Genomic DNA, 23832 nt, shown 5'->3' on the forward strand with positions numbered 1-23832 from the left:
GGGGCGACGGGGGAGGGGAGGGGCTCCCATGATCACACGGGGTCTGCCCAGGCTCGGCGTGGGCCGCGCTGTGTTTGGCTGGAGGCAGATGCTCTTGTGGACCTCGGTCCCTGGTGAGGCTCCCACTCTGTGCTGGCCTCGCTGGGGGCTGGGGGTCGGACGGAGTCAGATGCTGCCCACAGGGCAAAGCCCCAGGCCAGCGGCTCCAGAGTCCTGTGACCTTGGGCAGCACCTCGTCTAGACAGAGGGGCTCACAGCCCGCCATGGCCTTGGACAGCGAGGGTGGGACACTCTGGCCCAGGCCGTGTGGGCAGGAGGTGTGACCCACTGCTGTTCACACCCCTGCCTCGGTTGCATTTTTTCAACATGCCAGCTATACTGAGATGTGATTCACACGCTGTATAATTCACCCCTTTAAAGTGTACAGGAGAAGGTTTCTGGTATTTCACAGAAACCGTCACCTCTGTCTGACTCTAGAACATTCCCACCACCCAAAAGGAAGCCCCGCCCCCAGCAGCAGTCACCCCCATCCCCTCCAGCCCCTGGCGACCACGAATCCACGTCCCGTCTCTGTGTCTCTGCCTGTTCTGGACGTTTCATGTAAACGGAGTCTCACACTGTGTGTCCTTCTGTGTCTGGCGTCTCTCACTGAGCACGATGTCCTCAAGGTCCCTCCACGCTGTGGCCTGTGTCAGAGCCTCGTCCCTTCTCGTGGCCGAGTGATAGTCCGGTGCGTGGAGGGACCACGTTGTGTTGATCCATCACCTGTCCATAGACACTTGAGTTGTTTCCACTTGCAAACGATGTTGCCGTGAACGTTCATTTGTAAGTTCTTCGTGGACGTACGTGCCCGGGAGTGGCACTGCTGGGTCACAGGGTAGCTCTACGTTTAACCTTTGAGAAACTTCCAGACTGTTTCCCACAGCAGCCGCACCATCGGCTGCACCATTTCACAGTCCCACGGCACGCGAGGCCCGCGGTTTCTCACACCAGCGCCTGCGATCGTCCGTCTCTGTGATTCTGGCACCCAGTGGGCGAGACGCGGTGTCTCTTTGTGATTCTGATTTGCTCTTCCTCGACGCCCAGGAGCACTGAGCTTCCTGCTGTGGGTCTCTGTGCAAGTCTGCTCGGTGCACAGCATCGGCAGGGAGGGGAACACGGAGGCCAGGCCGGGGCCCACCTGTGGGTGGCTTAGCAGGGAGGCGAGCTGAGGGCCAGGCGCCTGAGCACAGAGGGAAGGCCTTGCGCTGTTGGCAAAGACCAACTCCAACCCCCTCCCTGCCTCCCGCACCCTCCGTGGGAGTGCTGGGGGCCAGTCAGAGATGGGGAGACCGAGGTGTCTTCCTCAATGTTAGGATGGACACATTACGGAGAACGCACAGGGGTGACAGCATTGACGATGCTGGCGATGGAAATAACAGGCCCCATCCCAGGGTGCCATGGCTCAGGCCAACAATCCCAGCACTCTGGGAGGCCGAGGTGGGAGGATCATTTGAGACCAGGAGTTCGAGACCAGCCTGGGCAACACAGTGAGACCCCATCTCCACAAAAAATAGAAAAATTAGCCAGGCGGTGGCACCTATAGTCCCAGCTACTCGGGAGGCTGAGGCAGGAGGATCGCTTGAGCCCAGGAGTTGGAGGCTGCAGTGAGCTGTGATGACGCCACTGCACTCCAGCCTGGGTGACAGAGTGAGACTCTGTCTCAAAAAACAAAACAAAAGAAAAACAGCAAGTGCTGCCCAGGTGTGCTCAGGCTTTGTCTCACACACAGCGTCCCCAGAAGGGCCGGGACCGTCATGTCCAGCCCCTCCTGCCACGCAGAAAGCGGGTAGAAGGAACCCGGGTCTGTGGAAAGGAGTGTGATTCTGATATTGCTCTGTAAAATGTGCCACCCTAAAAAACAAAACCCCGTGCAGTCTGGGTGGTTTTGAGATGCTGGGGCCTTCCGGAACACGCCTGGAAAACAGGCCTTGGGTTGTACAAAGCAGTGTCAGCCGTGGCTGAGCTGCTGCTGTGCCGTGTGGACTGAAGGTGGTGGCTTCACCTTCTGGCCGGGTTCCCTCCCCTGCACCGTGGCGGCAGGATGGTCACAGTTCTGGAAGGTGGCTGTGCAGGGGGCCCCAGGGAGGTTGTGGGCGGGTTCTGGGGGTCAGCTGCAGGCTGGACGCCAGCCCCCACCCTCCCAGCATACCCAGGGGATACAGAGCTGTGGCAGGGACCAGCCCAGGGGTCCTGATGTGCCGCGTCTCCCCGCAGACCACCTCGTCCACCCTGAAAGGCGCCATTCAGCTGGGCATCGGCTACACTGTGGGCAACCTGAGCTCCAAGCCCGAGCGGGACGTGCTCATGCAGGACTTCTACGTGGTGGAGAGCATCTTCTTCCCCAGGTGGGCCGGGCGCATGCTGCAGCAGCAGCCCTGGGGTTTGGGGGCCTGCCCGCCGGACAGACGCTGTTCTCAAATGGAACAGCCTGTTCTCTGAGTGCCCTTCTCTGCTGAGAATAGCGCCAGGCCTCTCCTGGCGTCTCCTTGGCTCTGAGCTCTGACCCCACATCAGTCAGAATATTAGTTTGCTGCACAATCAGGGAGACTCAATATAAACATGGTTTTAAAGGAAAAGAAAAAAGAAAAGGTTGAAGTTGATTCTCTCATGTAAAAATACCAGTAGGCAGTCCAGGGCTGGGAAGGTGGCTCCACACCACCATCCTCAACATGTAGCTTCTGTCACCAGCGGTCCCAGGTGGCTGCCCAAGGTCCTGCCATCACATCTGCATTCCAGCAGCAGGAAGAAAGAGAAGGAGAAGGGGAGCAACATGCCTATTCCCTTTAAGGGCACAACCAGGAAATAAGATACATTGTTCCTGCCTCCCTCACCTCTCATTGGCCGAGTGTAGTCACATGACTACACCTACCTACAAGAGAGGCTAGGCAGTGAGGTCTTACTCCCTACTCCAGGCAGCCATGTGTCTAGCCAACATTGTGGGCTCCGTTGCTAATGAGAGAAGGGGGAATGGTTGTTGGGGGACAGTCCCAACGGGAGCCCCATGTTGCTTGTGGGATTGGGCCATTTGGAGGACATCTTGGGGCTTGGCAGCTGGGGCTTGGCTGCCCTGGGCCTGGGGAGGGCCATTGGGAGGAGTGGAGAGAGGTGCCCAAGTGCCACCATCCCTCACAGACATTGTCTTTGTCCTTCCTCCACAGCGAAGGCAGCAACCTCACCCCTGCCCACCACTTCCAGGACTTCCGGTTCAAGACCTATGCACCTGTCGCCTTTCGCTACTTCCGGGAACTGTTTGGGATCCGGCCGGATGATTACCTGGTGAGTGTGTCAGCTACTGCCATGTAACAAAGTACCGCGTAACACAGCACATGTCTGTGGTCTCAGAGGTTCCCTAGGCCAGGCGCATGGGTGCAGCTCCGCCGGTTCCTTGCTTAGGGTTACAGTCCAGTTGGGCGCTCGCCGAGGCGGCCTCTGCGTTCCTCAGAGCTCCATGTCTAAAGGCTCTGTGTGGTCCTTCTCCAAATCTTCCTGATCATTGTTTTAAAACTTTGTGTTAGAGGGAAATTTAAAATCTGTCGACAAGCGGGTCTGTATCGTTTGAAACCCTGTGTCTGATCGTTGCAACTGGGCTCTCCCGCATGGTGTCTCATTCGCTTGTGTCTTTGGTGGTCGTTGACTATCTATGAATTTGGTTTTTCTTAGTCTGGGGGGAGCCTGTGTCCTCAACGGAGGCTGCGTTCTTCCAGAGATAATTAGCATTCGCCCCAGCCAGGGGTGCACGTGACCCCGGAGGACCCCAGCCCCATTTGGGTACCCAGGAGTCACTGTGCCCCTCGCCAGGGCTGGGGCCCAGGCTTCTGCCTGCAGTGTCCCAGCAACTGGAAGACAAGTGATTTGTTCTTGCGTAGAAACAGCCCCCGGGTTGCCCAGACACCGGTCGTCAGGTTGCCAGAAGTGAAAGTCCATGCCATGGTTTATAGCAGCAGGGACACAGGGTGAACGTCCCTTAGTGGGGAGCAGACAACCAAAAACAGAGGCAGGGGACACCTAGGTCTCACCTAGAACCCAATCAGAGCAAGTTCCCACCTCAGAGGTCTGCACGGTGGCCCTTCAGCCTGGCTGGTGCTCATCCCAGGTGGCGACAGTGTCCTCGGGGCCCCAGTGCTGGGCAGGCAGCAGCCCCCCGCCTCTGTCCAGGCCACGGCATGAGTGTGGCCTTGCAGCGGCGGCGGGAGGACGCGACGGCATATGTTCTGTCCCCGCCCGTGCGGCCCGGGGTCCCTGAGCTGGAGCAGCGGAGACACAGGTGGAGGCTCTGGGAGCTGGGCTTGCCCAGGCTCCACTCCAGTCCGACAGCTGAGGCCACAGCGCCCCCAGCCAAGGGGACAGAGGGCAGAGGGTCAGCTGAGGGGGCTGCAAACGGTCAGCCTCAGTCCCCCGGCCGGTTGGCTGTAGCACGGAGAGGTGGGTCTCTGTCAGCCCACAGCAGCATGGCCACCAAGAGCCCCCATCCTTGGCCCCCAGCAAAGGGGTCCCATCCCAGTTGTCCTGCTGCTGCCCCACTCAGAAATCCACGCATGTGGCCTGCTCCCCATGGGCAACTGCCATGAGCTGCTTGGTTCCAGAATTTTTTCTCTCAGATTTCTTTTGTATCAGGCTGAACGCTCCCATTCTGCAGCTTTCTCCACTGTGCATGTCAGCCCGGCCTTCCCCACCGCGCTTTGCAGAGGCTGCGATGACACGTGCCCAGTGGAGGGACATGAGGCTGCTTGTGGCCTCCCCATCCAAGGTTATCTGAGGACAGTGGTTGTACGCTCTGCAGGGGCCTCCTCACCACGCAGGCAGGGCGCCAGCCCCAGGAGGGACCCGCCCTCGCCCCGCACTGCCGTGCCTGTGTCCGGGAGAGGCTTCCTGCCACGGCGGGGAGGATGGAGCAGCCCGGCGTGGGCTCTCTGTGGCTTCCGTGGATATTTGTGGCTCATGACCGTGGGTGGAGGAAGGACAGACAGATGGCCGGACCTGGCAGTGGCTGCAGCCTGGGCGCCTCTCGCTTCCACCTGAGTCCTCCCTGTGCGGCTTCCTCACTCCCTGCGGCCAGCACCATGTGAATCCCACCGACTCCGCCTCGGGACACCACGGGAACTGGCCGCTTCCCACCATGGTGGGAGCCGCGGTGGAGCCGGCAGAGTGTTCTGCACCTGGAGGGGTGCGCGGTGCTGTGTCTGTCTCTGAGGACGCACCGCTGTTTTCCAGAAGTGGCATCCCGCACTTCCGTTCACTGCCACCCTTAACCCTAGGGGGACGCCCCCCCCACTCAGTACTCAGCGTTCTTCCCAGATGGGGTGGGGCCGGCACGCGTCACTCACAAACCACCTGTGTGTCCATCTTCAGCTGTTCCCCTGGCGTTCCCGCTGCAGCAGGCCTGGCACACTCAGCTTCTGGGGAGTCCCTGTGGCCTCGTCCATGTATACCCATAGCGATCAGCTAGGATGTCAGGGGAGTGAGGGACAGAAAGCCCAACCCAAACAGCCTTAACCCCAGAAGTACTTCAGTGCCCCAGGGTCACAGCCTGTAGGTCTCATTTTCACTGTCTCGCTTAACAAATGTAGCACCTGCTGTGTGTCAGCAAAGAAACTGCCCAGACAACCTATTTCCATGGAACGTCCCATCTAATGGCCGGGAGGGGCATGTGGGGGAGGGAGACAGTGAACACGCAAGGAAACAAATGTCAGTGAGGGGGAAAGTGGGGAAGAGAGGTGGGGAGCGAGGGCTGGGGTGTGCTGGGGGCCAGGTTGGGGACTGCCCATCAGAGACACGGCTTCTCTTTCTGCCACCACTGGTACACAGCTTCTATCCTGAAGATTACCTCATGGTCCCCCCATGGCTGCTAGGGTTCCAGCTGTCACATCAGTGTTCCAGGAGGAAAATAGGACAGAGAAAAGGGTATAAAACCAGGCATCCCACCTGTCTGTCACCCATTCCGGGAGCCTTCCCCGAAGGTCACTCCACTATTCTGCTCGCAGCTCACTGGGCAGAGCTACCGTTGGGGCCACACCCAGCTGCAAGGGGGGCTGGGACCACTTCTTGGCCAGGTGTGTGGGCACCGCGATATAATCAGGTGTCTGCTGCTAACTCAGGCTGCGGAGTCAGCGGTTCCAATCCCTGGTGTGGGCAAGTCACCCACCCCGCAGCCTCCATTTCCTCATCTGTAAATGGACTGACGGTCACCAGTTCCTGGGGCTGTCGCGCAGCTGAGGAGCAGCGTCTGTCTGTCTGTCCGGCTGTCTGTCCACTGGCCCCAGGCCCGCTCACCGCCCGCCCACCTCTGCCTTTCAGTACTCCCTGTGCAACGAGCCCCTGATCGAGCTCTCTAACCCGGGCGCCAGCGGCTCCCTCTTCTACGTCACCAGCGACGACGAGTTCATCATCAAGACCGTGATGCACAAGGAGGCCGAGTTCCTGCAGAAGCTGCTCCCCGGCTACTACATGGTGCGTGGCGCCCAGCTGTGGGGCGGTGGCCTTGGAGGGGGAGGAGAGGGGACGGGGAAGGCTTGGCGGGGCCCGATCCAGGCTCCCCTGGCCCCCATCCTGCCTCCACCCCCTGCCTCCACACACAGCCCCTCCACTCTGTCCCCAGCCCCACTCCCCCGACCCCACTCCCCTGGCTGGTGAGAGTAGGCAGGCGACACTGGCCCAGGCCCCTCCTGGGCAGGCTCACAGACTTGCCCTCGGGGGCCCCGTCACGAGGTGTTCGGGACCACCCTCACCTCCTGCAGCTGAGGGCCCTGGTGGCCAACCCTGGGCAGGGCTGGGGGTCCCCGCCTGGCTGCCCAGTCCTGCCTTGCCCATCTCCCAAGCGTTGTGGGTCCCCAAAATAGCCCACGGGCGGCATCTCCCTCAGCCGCCACTGAGGCCCAAGCGGCCCAAGGGTGACTCAGTCGCAGAGATGAGGGGGACGGGCCGCCAGCTGGCGCCTCACAAAAGCCTGCTCGTGCAGGCAGCGCCATCCACCTCCGTCCCTCGAGAAAAGGGCACGCCGGGCCCTAGGAGAGAGGAGCAGGAACTGCGGACAGCAGGGCTGCCTTTCTGGCCCTCAGGGTCGGGTAGTCGCCCAGACAAGGGTGGGCACCTCCTGAACGGCCAGGCCCGAGCTGCTGCTGGCCCCTCTGGGCAGCTCAGCATAGCCTGTGCCTCAGTTTCTCCTCTGAGGCATCTTTCGTCCACTGTGTGTGATGCTCAGGGTGGGACACGGGATCCCCTAGATCAGGGCTCTGCAAACGTGACCAGTCAAGGGCCAGACAGGGAATGTCTTTGGCTCCGTGAGCCGGGCAGTGTCTGTCTGCGCCGCTCTGCTCTGCCTTGGTGGCGCAGAAACCGCCCTGGACAGCACGAGCGGATGGGCACGGCTGTGTGCCAATAAAACTTTATTTATGGACGCTGAAGTGTGAATTCTACATCGTTTTCACATGTCACAAAATACTATTTTTCTTATGATATTTTTCAACTTTTTAAAAATGGAAAAACCGCCCTCAGCTGGAAGCCTTACAAAAACAGGGGTGGGGCTGGCCAGGCCACCCAGGCGGGGTCTGCAACCCTGCCCCGATGGGCCCGGAAGCAGGGACCTGGGGGGGGGCTCCTCCCTGTGGCGGGGACATCCCGGGAGCGTCCCGGTTCTCCGAGGGGCTCTGGGCAGGGCGCTCACCCCGCCTTCCCCGCAGAACCTCAACCAGAACCCGCGAACGCTGCTGCCCAAGTTCTATGGGCTGTACTGCGTGCAGTCGGGCGGCAAGAACATCCGCGTGGTGGTGATGAACAACGTGCTGCCGCGCGTCGTCAAGATGCACCTCAAATTCGACCTCAAGGGCTCCACCTACAAGCGGCGCGCCAGCAAGAAAGAGAAGGAGAAGAGCATCCCCACCTACAAGGACCTGGACTTCATGCAGGACATGCCCGAGGGGCTCCTGCTGGACGCCGACACCTTCAGCGCGCTGGTCAAGACGCTGCAGCGGGACTGCCTGGTGAGCCCCGCCCACGGCCGCTCCGGCCCCGCCCACAGCAGCCCACCACGCCCACGGCAGTCCAGCCATGCCACGCCCCCGCCCACGGCAGCCCCGGCCCCGCCCACAGCAGCCCCCCTGCCCAGAACGGCCCCGCCCACCCACAGCAGCCCCCGCCCCGCCCCAGAGCCGCCCCTCCCAGAGAGCTGCGGGCCCCGCCCCGGATGGGAGCCGTGTGACCCCGAGTTTGGGGCCTTAACCTAAAACTTGCTTCCAAACCGAGACCTGGGGGTCGGGAGTGTCTGTGCCGGTTTCTGCAGACGTCACTCACCTTCGTGGTGACGATGGCATCTGGGGACAGTACAGCCTCAGGATGCCACAGTCACAAGCCCAGTATGCCCCAGGCAGCCGCTGGGGCTCACTATATCTCAGTTTCCCTTCCCGTCAAACGAGATGACTGTCTGCCGGCCAGCAAGCTGCAGTGAGAATGGGTGTCCCTTCCCCTCAGGGCCCCAGCAGCTAGAGCTGAGGGGTGGGGGCCCAGCTGGGCAGGGGCAGAGCCTGGGGCCGCCCACGCCCTTTGTGTGCGCTGGCTGAGAACTTGACCCACACCCCTTGCCCAGACACTCAGGGGCCTCATGGCTTCCCTGGCCTGGCCCTGAGCCCCGGGTGTCCACAGCCTGAGCTCTGTCTCGCCAGCCAGAGCCTGTCCTCGACCTCGGGCCGGGGGGGTGGGAGAGTAAGTTCAGGCCCTCTCTGGGAAAGTCCCGAAAAGTCCCTGTCCCAGCCCCAGGGGCGGGCTGGCATCCGGTCAGAAGCCTGCACTCCAGGGCCCAGCATCTGCGTTTGGCGCCCTGGGTGATCGCGGCCCCCTAGTCCCTCGGGATAACCAGGGCCCCGCGCGGCGTGGGATGGGTCACCCAAACCCCAGTGCACCCGGTTTGGGGTTTGGGGATGGCACGGCTGACCACGCTGCCCCTCCCACAGGTGCTGGAGAGCTTCAAGATCATGGACTACAGCCTGCTGCTGGGGGTGCACAACCTTGACCAACAGGAGCGCGAGCGCCAGGCCCAGGGCGCCCAGAGCACCTCGGACGAGAAGCGGCCCGTGGGCCAGAAGGCGCTGTACTCCACGGCCATGGAGTCCATCCAGGGCGGGGCCGCGCGCGGGGAGGCCATCGAGTCCGACGACACGTAGGTGGGCGGGGAGCCCTCTAGTTCTGTCCCCCTCCCCTGTGCCCCACCGGGCTCCAGCCCCTGGTCCCGTCCTCTCCCCTTGCCAGGTGTGAGAACAGGTGAGGGGGTGGCGCCAGCTCGGCGAGGGCGTCCGTGGTAGAGCAGCAGAGAGCCCAGGAGCCGATCTGTGCCTGACTCCTCGGGGTGAGGTGGGCAGCGTCTCCTGCCACCCAGGCTGTCCTGCAGGTCAAGAGGCTGAACACAGGTGGCCACGGGCCTTGGCGTGTGACGGCAGGGGCATTTCTCATCAGTCGGTGGGTGGGTCGAGGCCATTGGCCATGCCCATGAGAAGGGCACAGGTAACCTCCCTCAACTGCAGCCGCCGTGGGGAGCGAGGCAGAAGGCACAGGAAGACCACAGAGAGGTGTGGGTAGACCTTTCCTGGCAAGAGACAAAACCCACAGGGCAGTGAGATTGAGGAATCTGATTGCACAGAGAGAGAAGGCAGCTGCCACAGATGTGGCTGATGCCACGGAGCATCTACCCAGAGCACCTTTGCTGGATGCCAGGGAGAGGGGTCAGCCTGGCGCCCCGCTCGGGGGCCCGTGATTGGTCAGGGAGACATTCATAGGGTCTCCCCCTGGGCCCTGTGGATGTTGGTGCCGGGTCATTCTCCGGGGCAGGGCCATCCTGGTCACCCCGGGGTGCTGAGCGGCGTCCCCCACCCACTCCAGAACCACCCCCTCCCCGGTCATGACAACTGCAAATGTCCCCAGACACTGCCCGGTGTCCCCAGGTGGGCAGGATTGACAGTACAGCAGTGTCAAGATTGTCCCCTGGTCACAGCATAGCCTGGTCACTATGCACCAACCACGCAGGAACGGGCTGGAGCCTCCGCTTGTGTTACCTTGTTCAGTCCCTGGGGGCCCTGGAGGGGGCAGGTGTCGTCCCCCATTTCCAGCTGAGGAAACAAAGGCTGCGAGGTGGGGGCAGCCGTCCTAAGCACGTATCCAGCTGGGCACTGAGCCAAGGTTGACCCTGGCCCCGGGAGCCCATGTGGGTGGCACTGGGCCATGAGTTGGCTGGGACAGAGGAGGGGCAGGGCCTGGGGCCCTGGTGGGGGGGCGGGGGTGGGGCAGCTTGTGCAGAGATCCTGCGCAGCCCCCCTCAGACCTTTTTGGCATTTGTAGGGTCTTCGTGGGGCTTGTCGGGGAGCAGGTGAGCCCAGCGGTGTGTGGTGTAGAGTGAGCAGGGCGCGCCCAGCCTGGGCCCGTGTGCCTGGGGCCATGGTGGCTTCAGTTGGCTGCTGCATCCTGTGGCCTCACTAACCGCGCACCTCGGGCACCCAGTTAACTCCCCAGGCTGCACCTGAGAGCTCGGGGTCCCGAGGGGCGTGCCCGTGCGTGTCTGTGCATGTCCGGGTGCGTGGGGGCCTGTGCCCAGTCTCGTAGCCGGGGCCCCGCGCAGCATCCTGCGTCCTGCTTTGAGCCCGGGAGGTGAGCAGGGGCATCCCCGCCCAGTAGGGTGTGCGGTACAAAGTGGGTCTCTGTCCCAGCTGACCCAGGTGCCGGACCCTGCTCGGAGGGCCCGGCTGAGCTGCCGCCCTCGGCAGCAGGTGGGTCCTCGAGCCTGGAGCCTCCCGCTCTGCGGGCTGCTGACCCGCCCTCTCTCCCCAGGATGGGCGGGATCCCCGCGGTGAACGGGCGCGGGGAGCGGCTGCTGCTGCACATCGGCATCATCGACATCCTGCAGTCCTACAGGTGTGGCCCCTCTCCGCCCCTCCTCCCCGGCCCTGCAGGGCGGCGTCTGGGCCCCTGAGAATCCAAGGACTGGGTTCTAGAAACTCTCACTTTGGGCCACCGAGTTTACGTCTTTGACCCAGCGTCACACAACACCAGATTTCGTAACCGTGTGGTCTCAGACGTGGACACATGCCGGAAAAACCCGGAAGGAGCAGGAGCCCAGCCTCCCCATAGCCACCTAGAGCCAGGGCCACAGCTGTTGGTGAGCCCCCGGCAGTGAGCTCCTCCCTGGTGTCAGTCTTTTATCCTTAGAGTGACACGTGCTTGTTAGGGACCTTTCAGACAGTACGCAGGAGGGGCTGTGAGCAGAGGAGATGCTGCCCCCGTTTGGCGGTTTCTTTGGGGTTTCTCTTTTTTTTTTTTTTTTTTTGAGACAGAGTCTCACTGTGTTGCCCGGGCTAGAGTGCCATGGCCTCATCCTAGCTCACAGTAACCTCAAACTCCTGGGCTCGAGCGATCCTTCTGCCTCAGCCTCCCGAGTAGCTGGGACTACAGGCATGCGCCACCATGCCCGGCTAATTTTTTCTATATATTTTTAGTTGTCAGATTAATTTCTTTGTATTTTTTTTTTAGTAGAAACGAGGTCTCACTCTTGCTCAGGGTGGTCTCGAACTCCTGAGCTCAAACAATCCGCCCGCCTCTGCCTCCCAGAGAGCTAGGATTACAGGCGTGAGCCACCGCGCCCGGCCAGGGCTTCTCTTTTTTGAAGCATCAAAACGGGCCCTCCTGGTCACGTTTTGTAGCTCTTCCCTTCTGACAGTTGTCCGTGTCCCCCGCAGGGTCCTGCCTCGGGTATGGAAGCCGGATTAGGTAGCTTTCAGGGTGAGGGGGACAGGGGCCACCAGGTCCCAGGCAGCCGCAAGCTCCTCCTGGGACGAGGCTGTGCCGAGGAGGGACCTTCCCTTCCAGCCGGGGGGCATCTGGGAAGCTCCTGGAGGAACAGCCTGGCTGGTAGCACCAGGCAGTGGAGAGGGGGCTGGGCTCAGCCTGAGCCTTGAAGGGAGAGCGAGGGGGCTCTGCCTTCTGGCTGGTGCAGCAGCTGCGGTCTCAGTCCCTCTAGAGCAGGGTGTCCGCCGGGCGCTGTGGACATTGGGTCGGCTCGTCTTCTGGGGAGGGGCCATCCTGGGCCCTGCAGGTGCTGAGCAGTGTCCCTGCCTCCATCCCCTGCAGGCCAGGAGCTCCCCCCACCCTGAGTTGACAACCACAGACTCCTGCAGACGTGGCCCGGTGTCCCTGGGGGGGTGCAGAGTCGCCTGGTGAGACCCCCTGGACTCGAGGGCTTGGCTGATGTGGGCCGACATTCCGGTGTTTTCTTCTCTTTGCAGGTTCATCAAGAAGCTGGAACACACCTGGAAGGCTCTCGTGCACGACGGGGTGAGAACCTTCATTCATTCGTTCATGAATGTGCGTTAGAGGCCAGGCGCCCCGTGCCATAGCGGTCGGCGCTCTGGACTTGGAGAAGGTCAAGGTGGTCCCACTGCCCGCGCAGACGGGAGAGCTGTGTGGTCCTGGAGAGGCGGCCTGGTCTGTGCCACTGCTCCACACCCCTGGAGTTGTCCTTGTCCTCCAGCCCGACCACCACGTCCCACCCCAGCTGGAGGAAGGCACGAGGAGCTGGCTCCTGGCCACGCCTCAGCCAGGGGAGTCTGGGAACGCGTTTTCCTTCTGGAAGGCTGTGTGTCCAGAGGGATTCTGTGACGTCACAGCAGGGGAGTCTCAGCCGGGTGGTCCAGCCCCCCAGGGACACCAGACCATGTCTGGGGACATCTGTGGTTGTCACATTGGGGGAACTTCTGGCACGGAGTGGGTGGGGACCAGGGACACTGCTCAGCACCTGCAGTGCCCAGGACAGCCCCAGCCCCAACCAAAAATGGTCCAGCCCAAAATGACAGGTCTGCCAAAGCTGAGAACCGTGTCGTGGACGACAAAGACACTGATCCCTGGAACAGCAAGGAGTGTCCGCCTTAGGGGCTCAGCATTCACTGAGCCCACCGCCCCCAGGTGCTGGACCCCCGCCTTATATCCAGGTCAGGCACATTCGGGTTGGCCTAGCCTGGGGGACACCAGCCTCCAATTGTGCTCAGCTCTGCCTTTGGAGCACAAAAGCAGTCAGGGACAAAACAGAAATGTGCAAGAGCAGGCAAGGCCCCGTGCCGATAAAACTTTATTGACAAAGCAGGTGTGGGGCCGGACGCTGCCGACCCCTGTTTCAGAGAAGTCCTCCGGTTTCTTTGACCCATTTACATGGTTCAAAAAGGGGTTCAAAAATACAAATGGGTTTATAGTGAAAACAGTTTCCCTCCCACCCTGTTCCCTGCTACCCGGCTTCCCTCCCCTGACAGAACCACTGTCACCTGCTCCTTGGGTCCCCTTCTGGGAAGCCGTTGCTCCACAGACCCACCTCTTCCCTTGATACACGGAAGGTAGCTCCCCCACCTCGCCCAGCACGCAGCGGTGTCCAGGGCCGTCCTGGCAGAGCCAGAGCCCTCTCAGCTGCCGACCCAACCTTGCCCCGCCACCCCTGCTCTCTTCCAGGACACGGTCTCTGTCCACCGCCCCAGCTTCTACGCCGAGCGCTTTTTCAAGTTCATGAGCAACACCGTCTTTCGGAAGAACTCCTGTAAGCCGCCAGAGCCGGTGGGGCGGGAGGGCGTGGTGGGGGCGGGCCCAGAGCCAGGTAGGGGGCGCTGAGCCCAGAGCCCCTTCGTCCTGCCCTGGGCTGGGGGTCTCACCCAGGGAACAGGGTCGGCGGGTGTTTGCCCGGCAGGGGGGTGTGGCGCAGGGGTCCAGAGCCTGCATCCCGAATCCTGGCATGGCCCTGGCCTGGCCCTGTGGTCTTGAGTAACAGCACCCCTCTGTGCCTCGGTTTCCCCACCTGCATAGCATCGTGGGGGTACAGTGTGTTTGTACACAGGACGGGTGGGCCTGGCCCAGCTGCTACAGCATCACCGTAGCTCAGGAAACGTGTCCCTGGCTAGGGTGCCAGGGAGGCGGCCACCACCCCGCAGGGTGTGCTTGGGGAGGTCACAGGGCGAACAGGGGCAGGGAAGGCAGGACTCGGGGTTCGCCAGCACAGGCCTGGCACACAGGAGGTGCTCAGCCAGTGTCTGCCAGCACTAGTGGTCTTGGCGCGGGCCTTGCTGTCCCAGCCTCGTCCTTGTGCATGCCCACAGGTAGGTCACTTCCAGGAGGCAGCAGGAATGGGCACGCCAAATGCCCGGTGCCCGCAGACGGGGCCCACTCTCCCAGCCCCGGGCCAAGCGCAGTCCCCTGGAGCAGGCTCCAGAGCCAGCCCAGCACTTCTGTCCCCAGCTCCCTGCCAGGGGCCTCCCCTCAGTGTTTTCCACTGTGGGAAGTGGCGGCCACCACGCAGCCTGGCTGTGTCTCCAGAGAGCCAGTTGTTAAGGCTTTCCCAGCACACCACCGCCTGGGCCATCCTCCCTGGTATTGCAAGGCAAACCGAGCACCCGCTGTTTACCAGGAGTTGTGCTGGGCCATTCTGGGGGCAGAGGTCACAAGGGCTTGGTGAGCAGTGAGGACAGCAGGGTGTCACCTGGCCCCCCAAGCCTGTTGTTGCCCAGTCCCCGGGTCACACAGCCACCAGGCTCTCCGCACTGGGCCATGCGCCTCTCTAACTCCCGTGCCCAGCGCTCCCCAGGTCCTCGGTGCCCGACTGAAAACAGGGGCACTGCCAGGGCCGGGCGGAGAGCGGAAGGGGACGAGGCCCGGGCAAGCTTGGCAGGCGTGGTGGCTGTCTCTGCCTCGTGTCAGGAGGACCCTGGGGTGGGCGGCAGACGCAGTGCTGGTCCCTGCGTGTCTCACCTTAGACAGTCGGGTGGACAGGCCTGGTACCCGGCTCCCCAGCGCCTCCCGTGGCAGAGCCGGCCTTTGCACGAAGCGGCTTTGCTGCTTCCCCTGGCCTGGGGCCGGGCAGAGGGTCCCTGGAGTAGGTGGTGGGCGGTGCCAGTGCAGACCAGGCCGTGTGTGCGGGAGGACCCAGGAGGCCAGCGGGGGTCCTGCCTGGGCTGTGCCACGGCCCCGGCAGCCCTGAGCGCCAGCACCCACCCTGCCCTCCTCCCTCCGCAGCCCTGAAGTCGTCTCCGTCCAAGAAGGGACGCGGGGCCCTGCTGGCTGTCAAGCCCCTCGGGCCCACGGCTGCCTTCTCCGCCAGCCAGATCCCCAGTGAACGGGAGGATGCACAGTATGACCTGCGGGGGGCCCGCAGCTACCCCACACTGGAGGACGAAGGTGAGCCCGAGGGCGGCGCAGCAGGTGCACTTGGGGGATGCAGGGGCCCACGTGAGGCCTCCAGAGGGTAGGCCACGCCCCCAGGGGAGGGGAGTTCACAGTCACCTCAGGGACCTAAAGAGCCACCAGGGAGTGAGGAGCTGGGACTGGGTCCACGGCAAGAGCCACTGGGAGAACAGAGCATAGAAGGCAATGTTGGGAAGGTGACAGCCTGTCAAACAGTCACTGTCACCAGGGATGTCCAGAAGGTCCTCCCAGCCCTGGGGATCAAGGACTCCAGACAGGGAGGCTGGGGAATAGCATGGAGGAAGGGGGCACAGCCTGTGCAAAGGCCCTGGGGCAGAATTGCACCTGCATGTTGGAGGCACAGCAGGGGGACCCCCGTAGCTGGAGCCGATGTGCGAGGGGGAGAGAGGGAGCAGGGGACAGAGAGGAAAGGGGAGGACCCTCCAGCTTTTGGGGGTTTGGATTCTGTTTTGAGAGCTGTAAGAAGTTATTGGAAGCCTTCGCACAAGGGGAAAATGCACCCTAATTTGCCTTGTGAAGAGCTGTGCCGGGACACAGGTGGGAGCCTGGGAGGCAGGAGGGCGCGAGGGTGAGCCGAGCCTAGGGGAACCAATGGGGCGGTGTGGAGGGGCCCGCAGCTCTGCCAGGTGCCACCGCCTCCTCCCTGCAGGCCGACCCGACCTCCTGCCCTGCACGCCGCCTTCTTTTGAAGAAGCCACTACGGCCTCCATCGCCACGACGCTGTCATCCACTTCCCTCTCCATCCCCGAGCGCTCCCCCTCGGAGACGTCAGAGCAGCCCCGGTACAGGTGGGCGGGGCAGCCAGGAGTGGCCTGGGCAGGTGGGTGGGGCCAGTGCCGGTGGGCGGGGCAGGTGGGTGGGCCAGTGCAGGTGGGCGGGGCAGCTAGGAGCAGCTGCAGTAGGCGGGGACTGTTGCTTCACCTGTTGAGGTCTCTCTGCAGGCGGCGCACGCAGTCGTCCGGACAGGATGGCAGGTGAGACCCCAGCCCCCGCCCCGCCCCTGCCCTCCTCTCGGTCTCACCCAGAGTCCTGCACGGCCCCGAGCCCCCGTTTCCCCACCCAGAGCCTCTGTGTGTCTGCCCGTTCTGTCCCGGGCACAGGTTCGAGTCCCCGCCAGGCTGCAGAACTGCACGGAACCTCCCGGGCACTTTGCGTCTTTCTTCCACCCTGGGGCCCCGGGGACCTGAGGCAGCTTGGCCTGTCCATCCTTCTTTTTTCTTCTACTAATTTTTTTTAACTTAAAAGTACAAGAGGGAATGTGGTAAAATGCCTCCCTCCTGCCCACGCCGATCCCTCCCCGGGAGCAACCCCTGGGACCATGGGTTTTGCGTCTCCGCAGAGATGTTTTGTGAATACGCAAGCAAGCGTACTCCCAGGCGTGTGGTTCCCTTTTGACAGTGACTGAGGCGTCTGTGCAGCCACCCCCACCTTGCTCTTGTCACTTGGTAGGCAGGGATCCTCCCAGCCGGCGTGGGACTGCCGGGCCCTTCCTTTCATTGTACTTAGCCAGCCCCTCTGGGGACATTCCAGTTGTTCCCAGGTGTGTTCTTGTTAACACCAGGGCAGTGGATGGGTGTTGTTTTCCTCAGTCGGTTTCTAATCACTAATGAAAGAAACTCCAGGTGCCAGTGGTGGGAAGCCACTCTCCCTTCTGCCCAGCTGCCTGGCTCCCAAGTCAGCCACCTTTCTGCTCTCAGGTTGCCATTCAGAGAGGACGTGCATGCCCAGGTCTGCTGCCAGAATGTTCCGGCAGCCTGCCTCAGGGCCTGGGCTTCCAAGCTCAGGCACCCCCAGGATTGTGGGTAGCGTCCACGACACCCAAGCATGTTGGGGCTGCCGTTTGCTCATTCCGTAAATGTGCCCCAAGGACCTGCTATACCCCAGGCCCTGCCAAGTGCCAGAGTCACAGGAGGGACCCAGGTGGCAGCCTCTCCCCCCACTCAGACCCCCGGCCGGGTATGACAGCCAGAGGGACCGAGCCCAGGCTGGAGGCTCCCAGCTCCCCGGCAGGACTGGACCTGGGGTCCGGCAGGCACTCCGGGAGGCAGGGGAGTGAGGAGGGAAACTGAGGCTCGGCTCCCCCTTGCCTCCAGGCCCCAGGAGGAGCCGCACGGGGAAGACCTGCAGCAGGTGACGGTGCAGGTGGAGCCCACGTGCAGCGTGGAGATCGTGGTCCCCAAGGAGGAAGACGCGGGGTGAGTACGGCTGGGCGGGAGGTCGGGGTGCCTGTCGTGGGCCTGGGAGAGACAGCAGCATCCGGAGGTTTAGCACAAGGTAGTTCTTTTGTACAGATAATAGATTTGCTTTTGATTCCCCCTTTCAGGCAGTGATTCTCAACCAGCTGGGGGTGATTCTGCCCCCAGGGGACACTGGGTGATGTCTGGGGACATCTGTGGTTGTCACAGCTCCATGGGGGGAGCTCCTGGCACGGTGGGTGGAGGCAGGGACACCCCTCAGCACCTGCAGGCCCAGGACGGCCCCTCCCCAGAGAACGACCCAGCCCGTGTCCACAGCCCCCAGGGGAGGGTTGCTGAGCATCTCTGAACTTCCAAGTGTTTAAGGATATTATTCATTTACTTTTTTAATATTTATTTTTAATTTTATTGAGTTTTTATTTGAAAAAAGTAGCCTTAAAAAAGTCTATGTCTTTAAAAAAAAAATAGCTTAAAATCCTAATGGTCAAGTTCAAAACCTGCTGTTTGAAATGTCCACAGACACGTGGAACGAAGCACACGTTCTCATTAGGCTCCGAACGTTTCCTGGGAGCCTCTTAGGACCAATTCGTCCACTGTCACCATCTGGCTCCTTTGTGTCTTCACTTGTGTCTCGTCTGCTCGGCGTGTGCGGTTCTGTCACCGCGTTGGCAGATTCGTGCCTTTCTAACGATTTTTGCTTTAGATGCTTTTTTTATTTTTGTTCCCAGAGGCCTTGTGTAGCACTCTCAGCAGATTCCCAGGCTGGCCTTGCCACTGGGAGCGTATTTTAAACACACACACACACACACACACACACGTGCACACACACGTCCTGGTACCGTGTGCTCTCTGCCATTAGCCAAATCTTACAGTGTAAAATTTCAGTCTCTGCCAAAAACAGCCGAACCTCAAACACAGCAGGGAGAACAAGTCCTTAGTGTCGTCTGTGAGATGAAAGTTGTACACCTGTCCCTTGGCCACCAGCCTCAGCCTCAAGCACGTTCCTCAGCGCCTCTCTGTGCCTCAGTTTCCTCATCTGTAACACAGGGGCGTTAGCAGCCTCCTCTCCCCATCCCCACGACGGAAGGTCATTGGGTTCATTCACAGAAGGCTCTAGAACCAGCTCTGGCATGTACTGAGTGTTTGATGAAAAGGAGAAAGAGGTTCTGACCCCTTTGAGGCAAGTACCGTGTTTCCCCTCCTTACAGATGAGAAACTGAGGCTCAGAGAAGGAATGTGACCTCCCAGGGGCGCACCAATCCGGTCACTGGGCTAGCAGGGCATTCCGGGAGTCGGCGTCTGGCGGGGTTTCTTGGGACGTTTTGTCTTGTTCTGTTCTGTGTGAAACGGCGCACAGCAGGGGACCCGCCTGAGTCTTTCAGTTGTGACACCCTGACACAGCCCCTGCCTGGACCCCGAGCCGGGAGGGGCGGGAGGGCGGCTGCGGCCCTGAGCCCGCCCAGGACTCCCTGTCTGCCGGTCCCCAGGGTGGAGGCGTCCTTGGCCGGTGCCTCTGCTGCTGTCGAAGCGGAAACCGCCAGCCAGGCCTCGGAACCCGCCAGCCAGGCCTCAGATGAGGAGGACGCACCTGCCACCGACATCTACTTTGTAAGTCCCCCGGGCTCCTCCGCCCGGGCCGTCCACGGACCTCTCCTCTCCATGCGTCACAGTCGGGCACGTGCGCCGTCAGCACAGACACCGCCAGATACTCGGGCACCCGCCTTCTCTGTCTGGTCTCACCACGCAGGGCGGGACGGCCCCTCGCCGGCCAGGCCAGCCCTTCCTGGGTCCCAGGGCTGCCCCCATCCCCACTTCCCAGGCTTGCGACCACAGCCTGGCCACCAGCCATGGCCACGGCCCCAGCTGTGTCCCTCAGTCTCCCTGGGAATCGTCCGGAGCCCTCAGACACTCGGCCCCACGGGAAGGCTCAGGCAGAGGCCGAGGCCCTGTGTCCTTAGCAGCCTGGTGGCCAGAGGTGACGAGATCTTCTCCCTCTCGTGGTGGGTGTGGCCAGGTGGGCTCTGTCCCTTAGAAGGGCCAGGGGACCGGGCCTGTGGCAGGAGGGCTCCACGCTGCCCACTCCACCAGCCAGGGACACACAGCTGCTCCTGGACCAGGCAGGGTGTGCCTGGCCTTGGGGACATGGGACCTCCTTCCCCTCACTGGGGGCCTGGGTGAGGCAGCTGCGGGGTGGCCGGGGAGGCCCGCGACGTCCAGTCTCAACGGCAGGTCCTGGGGCCGCTGCTCGGGGGTCAGACAGCCCCAGGGAACGGTCGGGGCAGAGGCCGCAGCCCCAGGACCCCCAGTTCCCGGCTGCCCACACTCATCTCCGCACCCCCAGAGCAGGCAGGCTGGGGCGCCGGGCTCAGGGCCTGATTTGGGGGCACACGCCCAGTGGCCTCATAACCAACAGCCCTGCTCTGTGCCCCTCCTGGCCCCGGAGGAGGGTGGAGGGGGCCACGTGCCTGTCCCCCCACCCGTCGTCACCCCGTCCCCAGGCTTGGTTTGTGCGCGTTCTGGTCTCTCAGTGGTGGGAGGGTGGCAGGGGCGGTTCTACCGTGTGTCTGTGTCCTGACACCTGGGTGGGCCGCAGAGAAGGGAGCCGCCTCGGCCAGACCCCCACCCGGCACCCCCCAACTCCCGCTTGGCAGTCGCCTGTCCCCAGCCTCCAGCCCGCTGTCTCCCACCACCTCTCTCCGCCCGGCCGGGGGGATTCCTGTGGCCTCATCCGTGTCCTCTGTTTTCCTTCCTCCGCGCCCGGCCCACCGCCCGTGCAGTTCACGGATGGGAGGTACTGGATTTACTCTCCCCGCCATCGCCGACTGCGGGCCGTGACGCCGAGCTCCTCGGGCACTGTAAGTGACCGCAGCGGCCACCCCGGGGAGAAGGGCAGCACCCGCCTGGGGCAGCAGGGAGCTGCAGGTCCCCGGCCCGAAACAGAGTGCCCGGCGTCGCCCATCCTCGAAAGGACGCTGGGGACATAGCCGCGCTGGCCCTGCTGGGCGCTGTGCTGTGTGCATCACAGGAGAATGTCACTCAGTCCCGCGTTGAAGCGGCACTTGATATGGGGACACCATCACAGCGCACAGCTGAGGCTCGGGGCCACCTCTGCCCCTCGCCAGCCCTGCCACGTCAAGGCACGCCAGGTGGAACCTTCCCGCTGGCCCAGACCTGGCTGTCCCCAGCCACCAGAGCTGTCTGCCCAACTTCACAGGGACCAATCACACAAGTCAAAGCAGCTGAGGGCTGCTGAGGCGGGGAGGAGCTGGCGTCTCCATACCCATTTCACAGACAGGGAAGCCGAGGCCTCGCTACCCTGGGAGCCTGCAGGAGCACATGCTTTAGACAAAACCCAGGCCCCACACTCCCCTGCAGTTCCCCTCAGGGCGCCATGTGGCTCCCACGTAGCTTCAGGGCCTGTTGTCGTTGTGAACAGTGATCAAGGGCCCAGAGAGGCTGGGGAGCTGCCCAGAGCTGCACAGCAGGACAGGCATAGGCCTGGAGCAGGAGCTTCTGTTCTTAAAAGGCCCCGTGTGGGGCCACCCTCAACCTGGCCCCATCTGTAGGCCCCTCTTGGCACCACATGTGCCAGGGCTGACCCCAGAGGTGGAGGCCACTTCTCCAGCCCCCTCCAGGCAGCCCTGGCAGCAGGAAGTCTGCTGGGGTGGCGGGAGGACACCCCAGGGCTGATCCCAGAGCTATCCCAGGGCTCTGCTGGGAGGAGGAGGGGCCGGGTGAGCCCAGCAGCCCACGGCCATCGGGCCATCGGGCCACCCGGTAGCAGAGCAGTTTGCAGAGGCTGCCCAGAGCGGGGCTGCCTTGGATTTTGACAAACACCTGATTTAGAAGGAAGAGGGTGGCCTTGGTGCGGGCGCAGCAGAGGCTAAGCGTGGGGGCCAGAGGGTCAGAGAGACATGCCCCAGGCCAGGCCCCCGTGGGGTCAGCCCCATCCTGGATCCCTGTTGCCACTGTCCCCCAACCTTCCCTTGCCCGCCCCGCTGGGGACTGAGGGGCCCTTTCTGTGCCCGCTGCTGGAGGACAGGGAAGCTGCTGTTCTGTCCTTCCTAGTGCGGTAGCAGGAGGGTGCAGTTGTCCACTGTCCCTGCCCTGGGGTGGTTGCCCAGCCCAGCCGGGGCGGCCCTCCCGGAGGGCGGCTCTGAAGTGGCCACTGGGCTGATGGCCGCTGCCGGCCTCTCCCAGGGTCCAGGTGGGGACCCTTTCTGGGCCCACGTTTGTGATGGCCGTGGAGCCATCACTGTGGCCCCCGCGCTGCGCTGTGGGGCCGGCGGGAGGCGGAGTCCAGCCCCTTGCTCCCGCGGCAGGGCTCTTGCCTGGCATTTGCGATCGTCTAAAGGAGTGGGCCTGTGCCCGGGGCCTCGGTGCCTCGGTGTGTGAGCCGTCCTCGGGCCGGAGGGAGATGCGCGGCGCCCGGGGGGCTTGCGCCGGTGACGGGGCTCTGGCAGGAGCTGCGGGCACAGGTGGGGGGTCTCGGGGCAGAGGGAGGGTCAAGCTGGCCCGAGGCAAGTAGAGGCAGCGAGCCCAGGGGATCGGGGGGGGCCGGCCAGAGCGGGGCGCTGGGGGGAGGTAGGGACCTTCCTCAAGGCTGCGAAGACACCAGCCCCGGTGACAGAAGCATCGGCACAGGCGGACGGGCCCCAGCAGTGGGTGGGACCCCAAGGGAAAAGGAAGAAGAGGCGGGCGCAGGCGGCTGGCCCAGCCACCGGTGGACAGCTGTCCTGACCAGACGGAGGAGGGGACAGGTTGGGTCGTGGCCGTGACAAGTGTAGGGAACAAGGGACGCCTGGTGGATGCAGCCAGGGCAGGTGTGCGTCGAGGCCCGGTGAGACCACACGGGGCGCCGGGGTGGGGCGAGACAGCCCCAGGGTGGGGAGCAGGAAGGTGGGAGCAGACCGAGAGGGCGGGGCTGGGCCAGAGGAGCCCCCCCAACTCACGCACACCAGGGAAGTACCATTTGCCTGTCCCTTGGCCAGGCCCAGGTGCCTGGGCCACCACAGGCAGCTGGGCCAAGTCCTGAGAGGCTTTTGGGTGCTTGGAAAACGGGGTGGGCACCCGAGCACCCAGAACCCCCGTCGTCGAAGGCAGATGGGGCTGCTGGCGCCAGGCTGAGGAGGAGGAGGACACGGTGGCCCAGGTCTCACCCCTGCCCCTTTCCCTCCCGTCTCTGTCACCCGCTGTCTCGGGCCCACCTTGACCGCACTAGCGCTTCCTGCTGCCGCCCACCCTGCTGAGCCGAGGCCCAGGCCGTCCAGGTTGGGGGCAGGTGCACCGGTCAGAGAGGGCAGCCAGGGCTGAGCGCCTGTCCCGCCTGTGGGGGACCCGCCTCTTTTATTTTCTCCTGTCTCTTCCTTCCTCCCTGTCCTGTCGCGCCTCCCGCACCCTGCTGTCTGCGCCCCTCCTGCACGCGCTGCAGCCCACTGACGAGAGGAGCTGGGTGTACTCCCCGCTCCACTATAGCGCACAGGCCCAGCCGGCCTCCGACGGCGAGAGCGACACAGTAAGTGCGGCCCCTGGGCCGAGGCCCGAGAGTACAGCCCCCAGACACCCAGGGACAGGCTGGGAAACTGAGGCCGGGGCGGGAGGGCGCGGGTGGCCTGGAGCCCTACCCTGGGCTCTCTGACTTGGCGGTGGCTGTGGGGTGAGTGTCTCGGGGCCTGTCAGAGCACACGGTCCCTGGCAGGAGGCCCAGCAGGCGGCCTGAGGGTAGTCCTCACGCTGGCGCCGCAGGCCTCACCCGCCCCTCTCGCCTCTTGCAGTAATTTCTATGCAGTCCCCACCCAGAACCCAGCGCCCGCCACCGCCCTGGCTGCTCCCTGGAGGCGCTGCCCGCCCAGCTGCGGCCCAGAGCTGGGGAGACCCCAAAGGACCTCGCCCGCCCACCCGGGCCCGACTTCGTCCTCCCCTGACGGATGCCACCGGCCGAGCCCCTCCGCCCCGACAGCTCCAGCCACCAAGCCTCTCGGGCCCTGGCACCCCGTCAGCTGCCTGCACCTGCGAGACTGGGACCTTCCCAAGCGTCAAATCACGTATTTATTTTGGGTCCTTGCTCTTTGCACAGAGACAGAAGCACATGTGTGCTTTTTTAGGAAAAAAACAAAAAAGACACAAAAACAAGTGGAAAAAGAAGAAACTCCATCCCACTGCACTTTTCGGTTCTCTGTTGTGCTTGCATGTTCCTCTCGGGGGGACGAGGCTGTTCCTGCCACCTTCCAGGATCCAGGACCCCGTGTCCCGGCCACCCTGGACAACATCACACTCCAAGCCCCAGCCTGTGACGTGCAGACAGGACGGCAGGGTCCCCCCGCTCCGCCTCTGTCCCTCACGGACTGGGATGCCTGAGAGCGCAGGGGCCACCCCCACCCGGAAGCAG

The 23832-nt window shown here is 63.1% G+C and overlaps 1 protein-coding gene across 1 annotated transcript in view; it reads left to right on the forward strand.

Moving 5' to 3' along the window:
- The window catches only part of PIP5K1C (phosphatidylinositol-4-phosphate 5-kinase, type I, gamma), a 25393-nt gene extending 1868 nt beyond the window's left edge, over window positions 1–23525 (forward strand). Inside the window, exons 3-18 of the mRNA XM_012646150.1 lie at window positions 2257–2387; window positions 3201–3318; window positions 6337–6489; window positions 7719–8018; window positions 8985–9190; window positions 10849–10932; window positions 12300–12348; window positions 13510–13594; window positions 15061–15222; window positions 15899–16037; window positions 16191–16223; window positions 17343–17444; window positions 18932–19052; window positions 20222–20299; window positions 22876–22959; window positions 23219–23525. Coding sequence (XP_012501604.1) covers window positions 2257–2387; window positions 3201–3318; window positions 6337–6489; window positions 7719–8018; window positions 8985–9190; window positions 10849–10932; window positions 12300–12348; window positions 13510–13594; window positions 15061–15222; window positions 15899–16037; window positions 16191–16223; window positions 17343–17444; window positions 18932–19052; window positions 20222–20299; window positions 22876–22959; window positions 23219–23221 — 1848 coding nt within the window. The 3' untranslated portion in view covers window positions 23222–23525. The remainder of the gene's footprint in view (window positions 1–2256; window positions 2388–3200; window positions 3319–6336; window positions 6490–7718; window positions 8019–8984; window positions 9191–10848; window positions 10933–12299; window positions 12349–13509; window positions 13595–15060; window positions 15223–15898; window positions 16038–16190; window positions 16224–17342; window positions 17445–18931; window positions 19053–20221; window positions 20300–22875; window positions 22960–23218) is intronic.
- Window positions 23526–23832: the final 307 nt, after the last annotated feature.

The sequence above is a fragment of the Propithecus coquereli genome, unplaced genomic scaffold (assembly GCF_000956105.1).
Source record: "Propithecus coquereli isolate 6110/MARCELLA unplaced genomic scaffold, Pcoq_1.0 Scaffold241, whole genome shotgun sequence".
Lineage (NCBI taxonomy): Eukaryota > Metazoa > Chordata > Mammalia > Primates > Indriidae > Propithecus > Propithecus coquereli.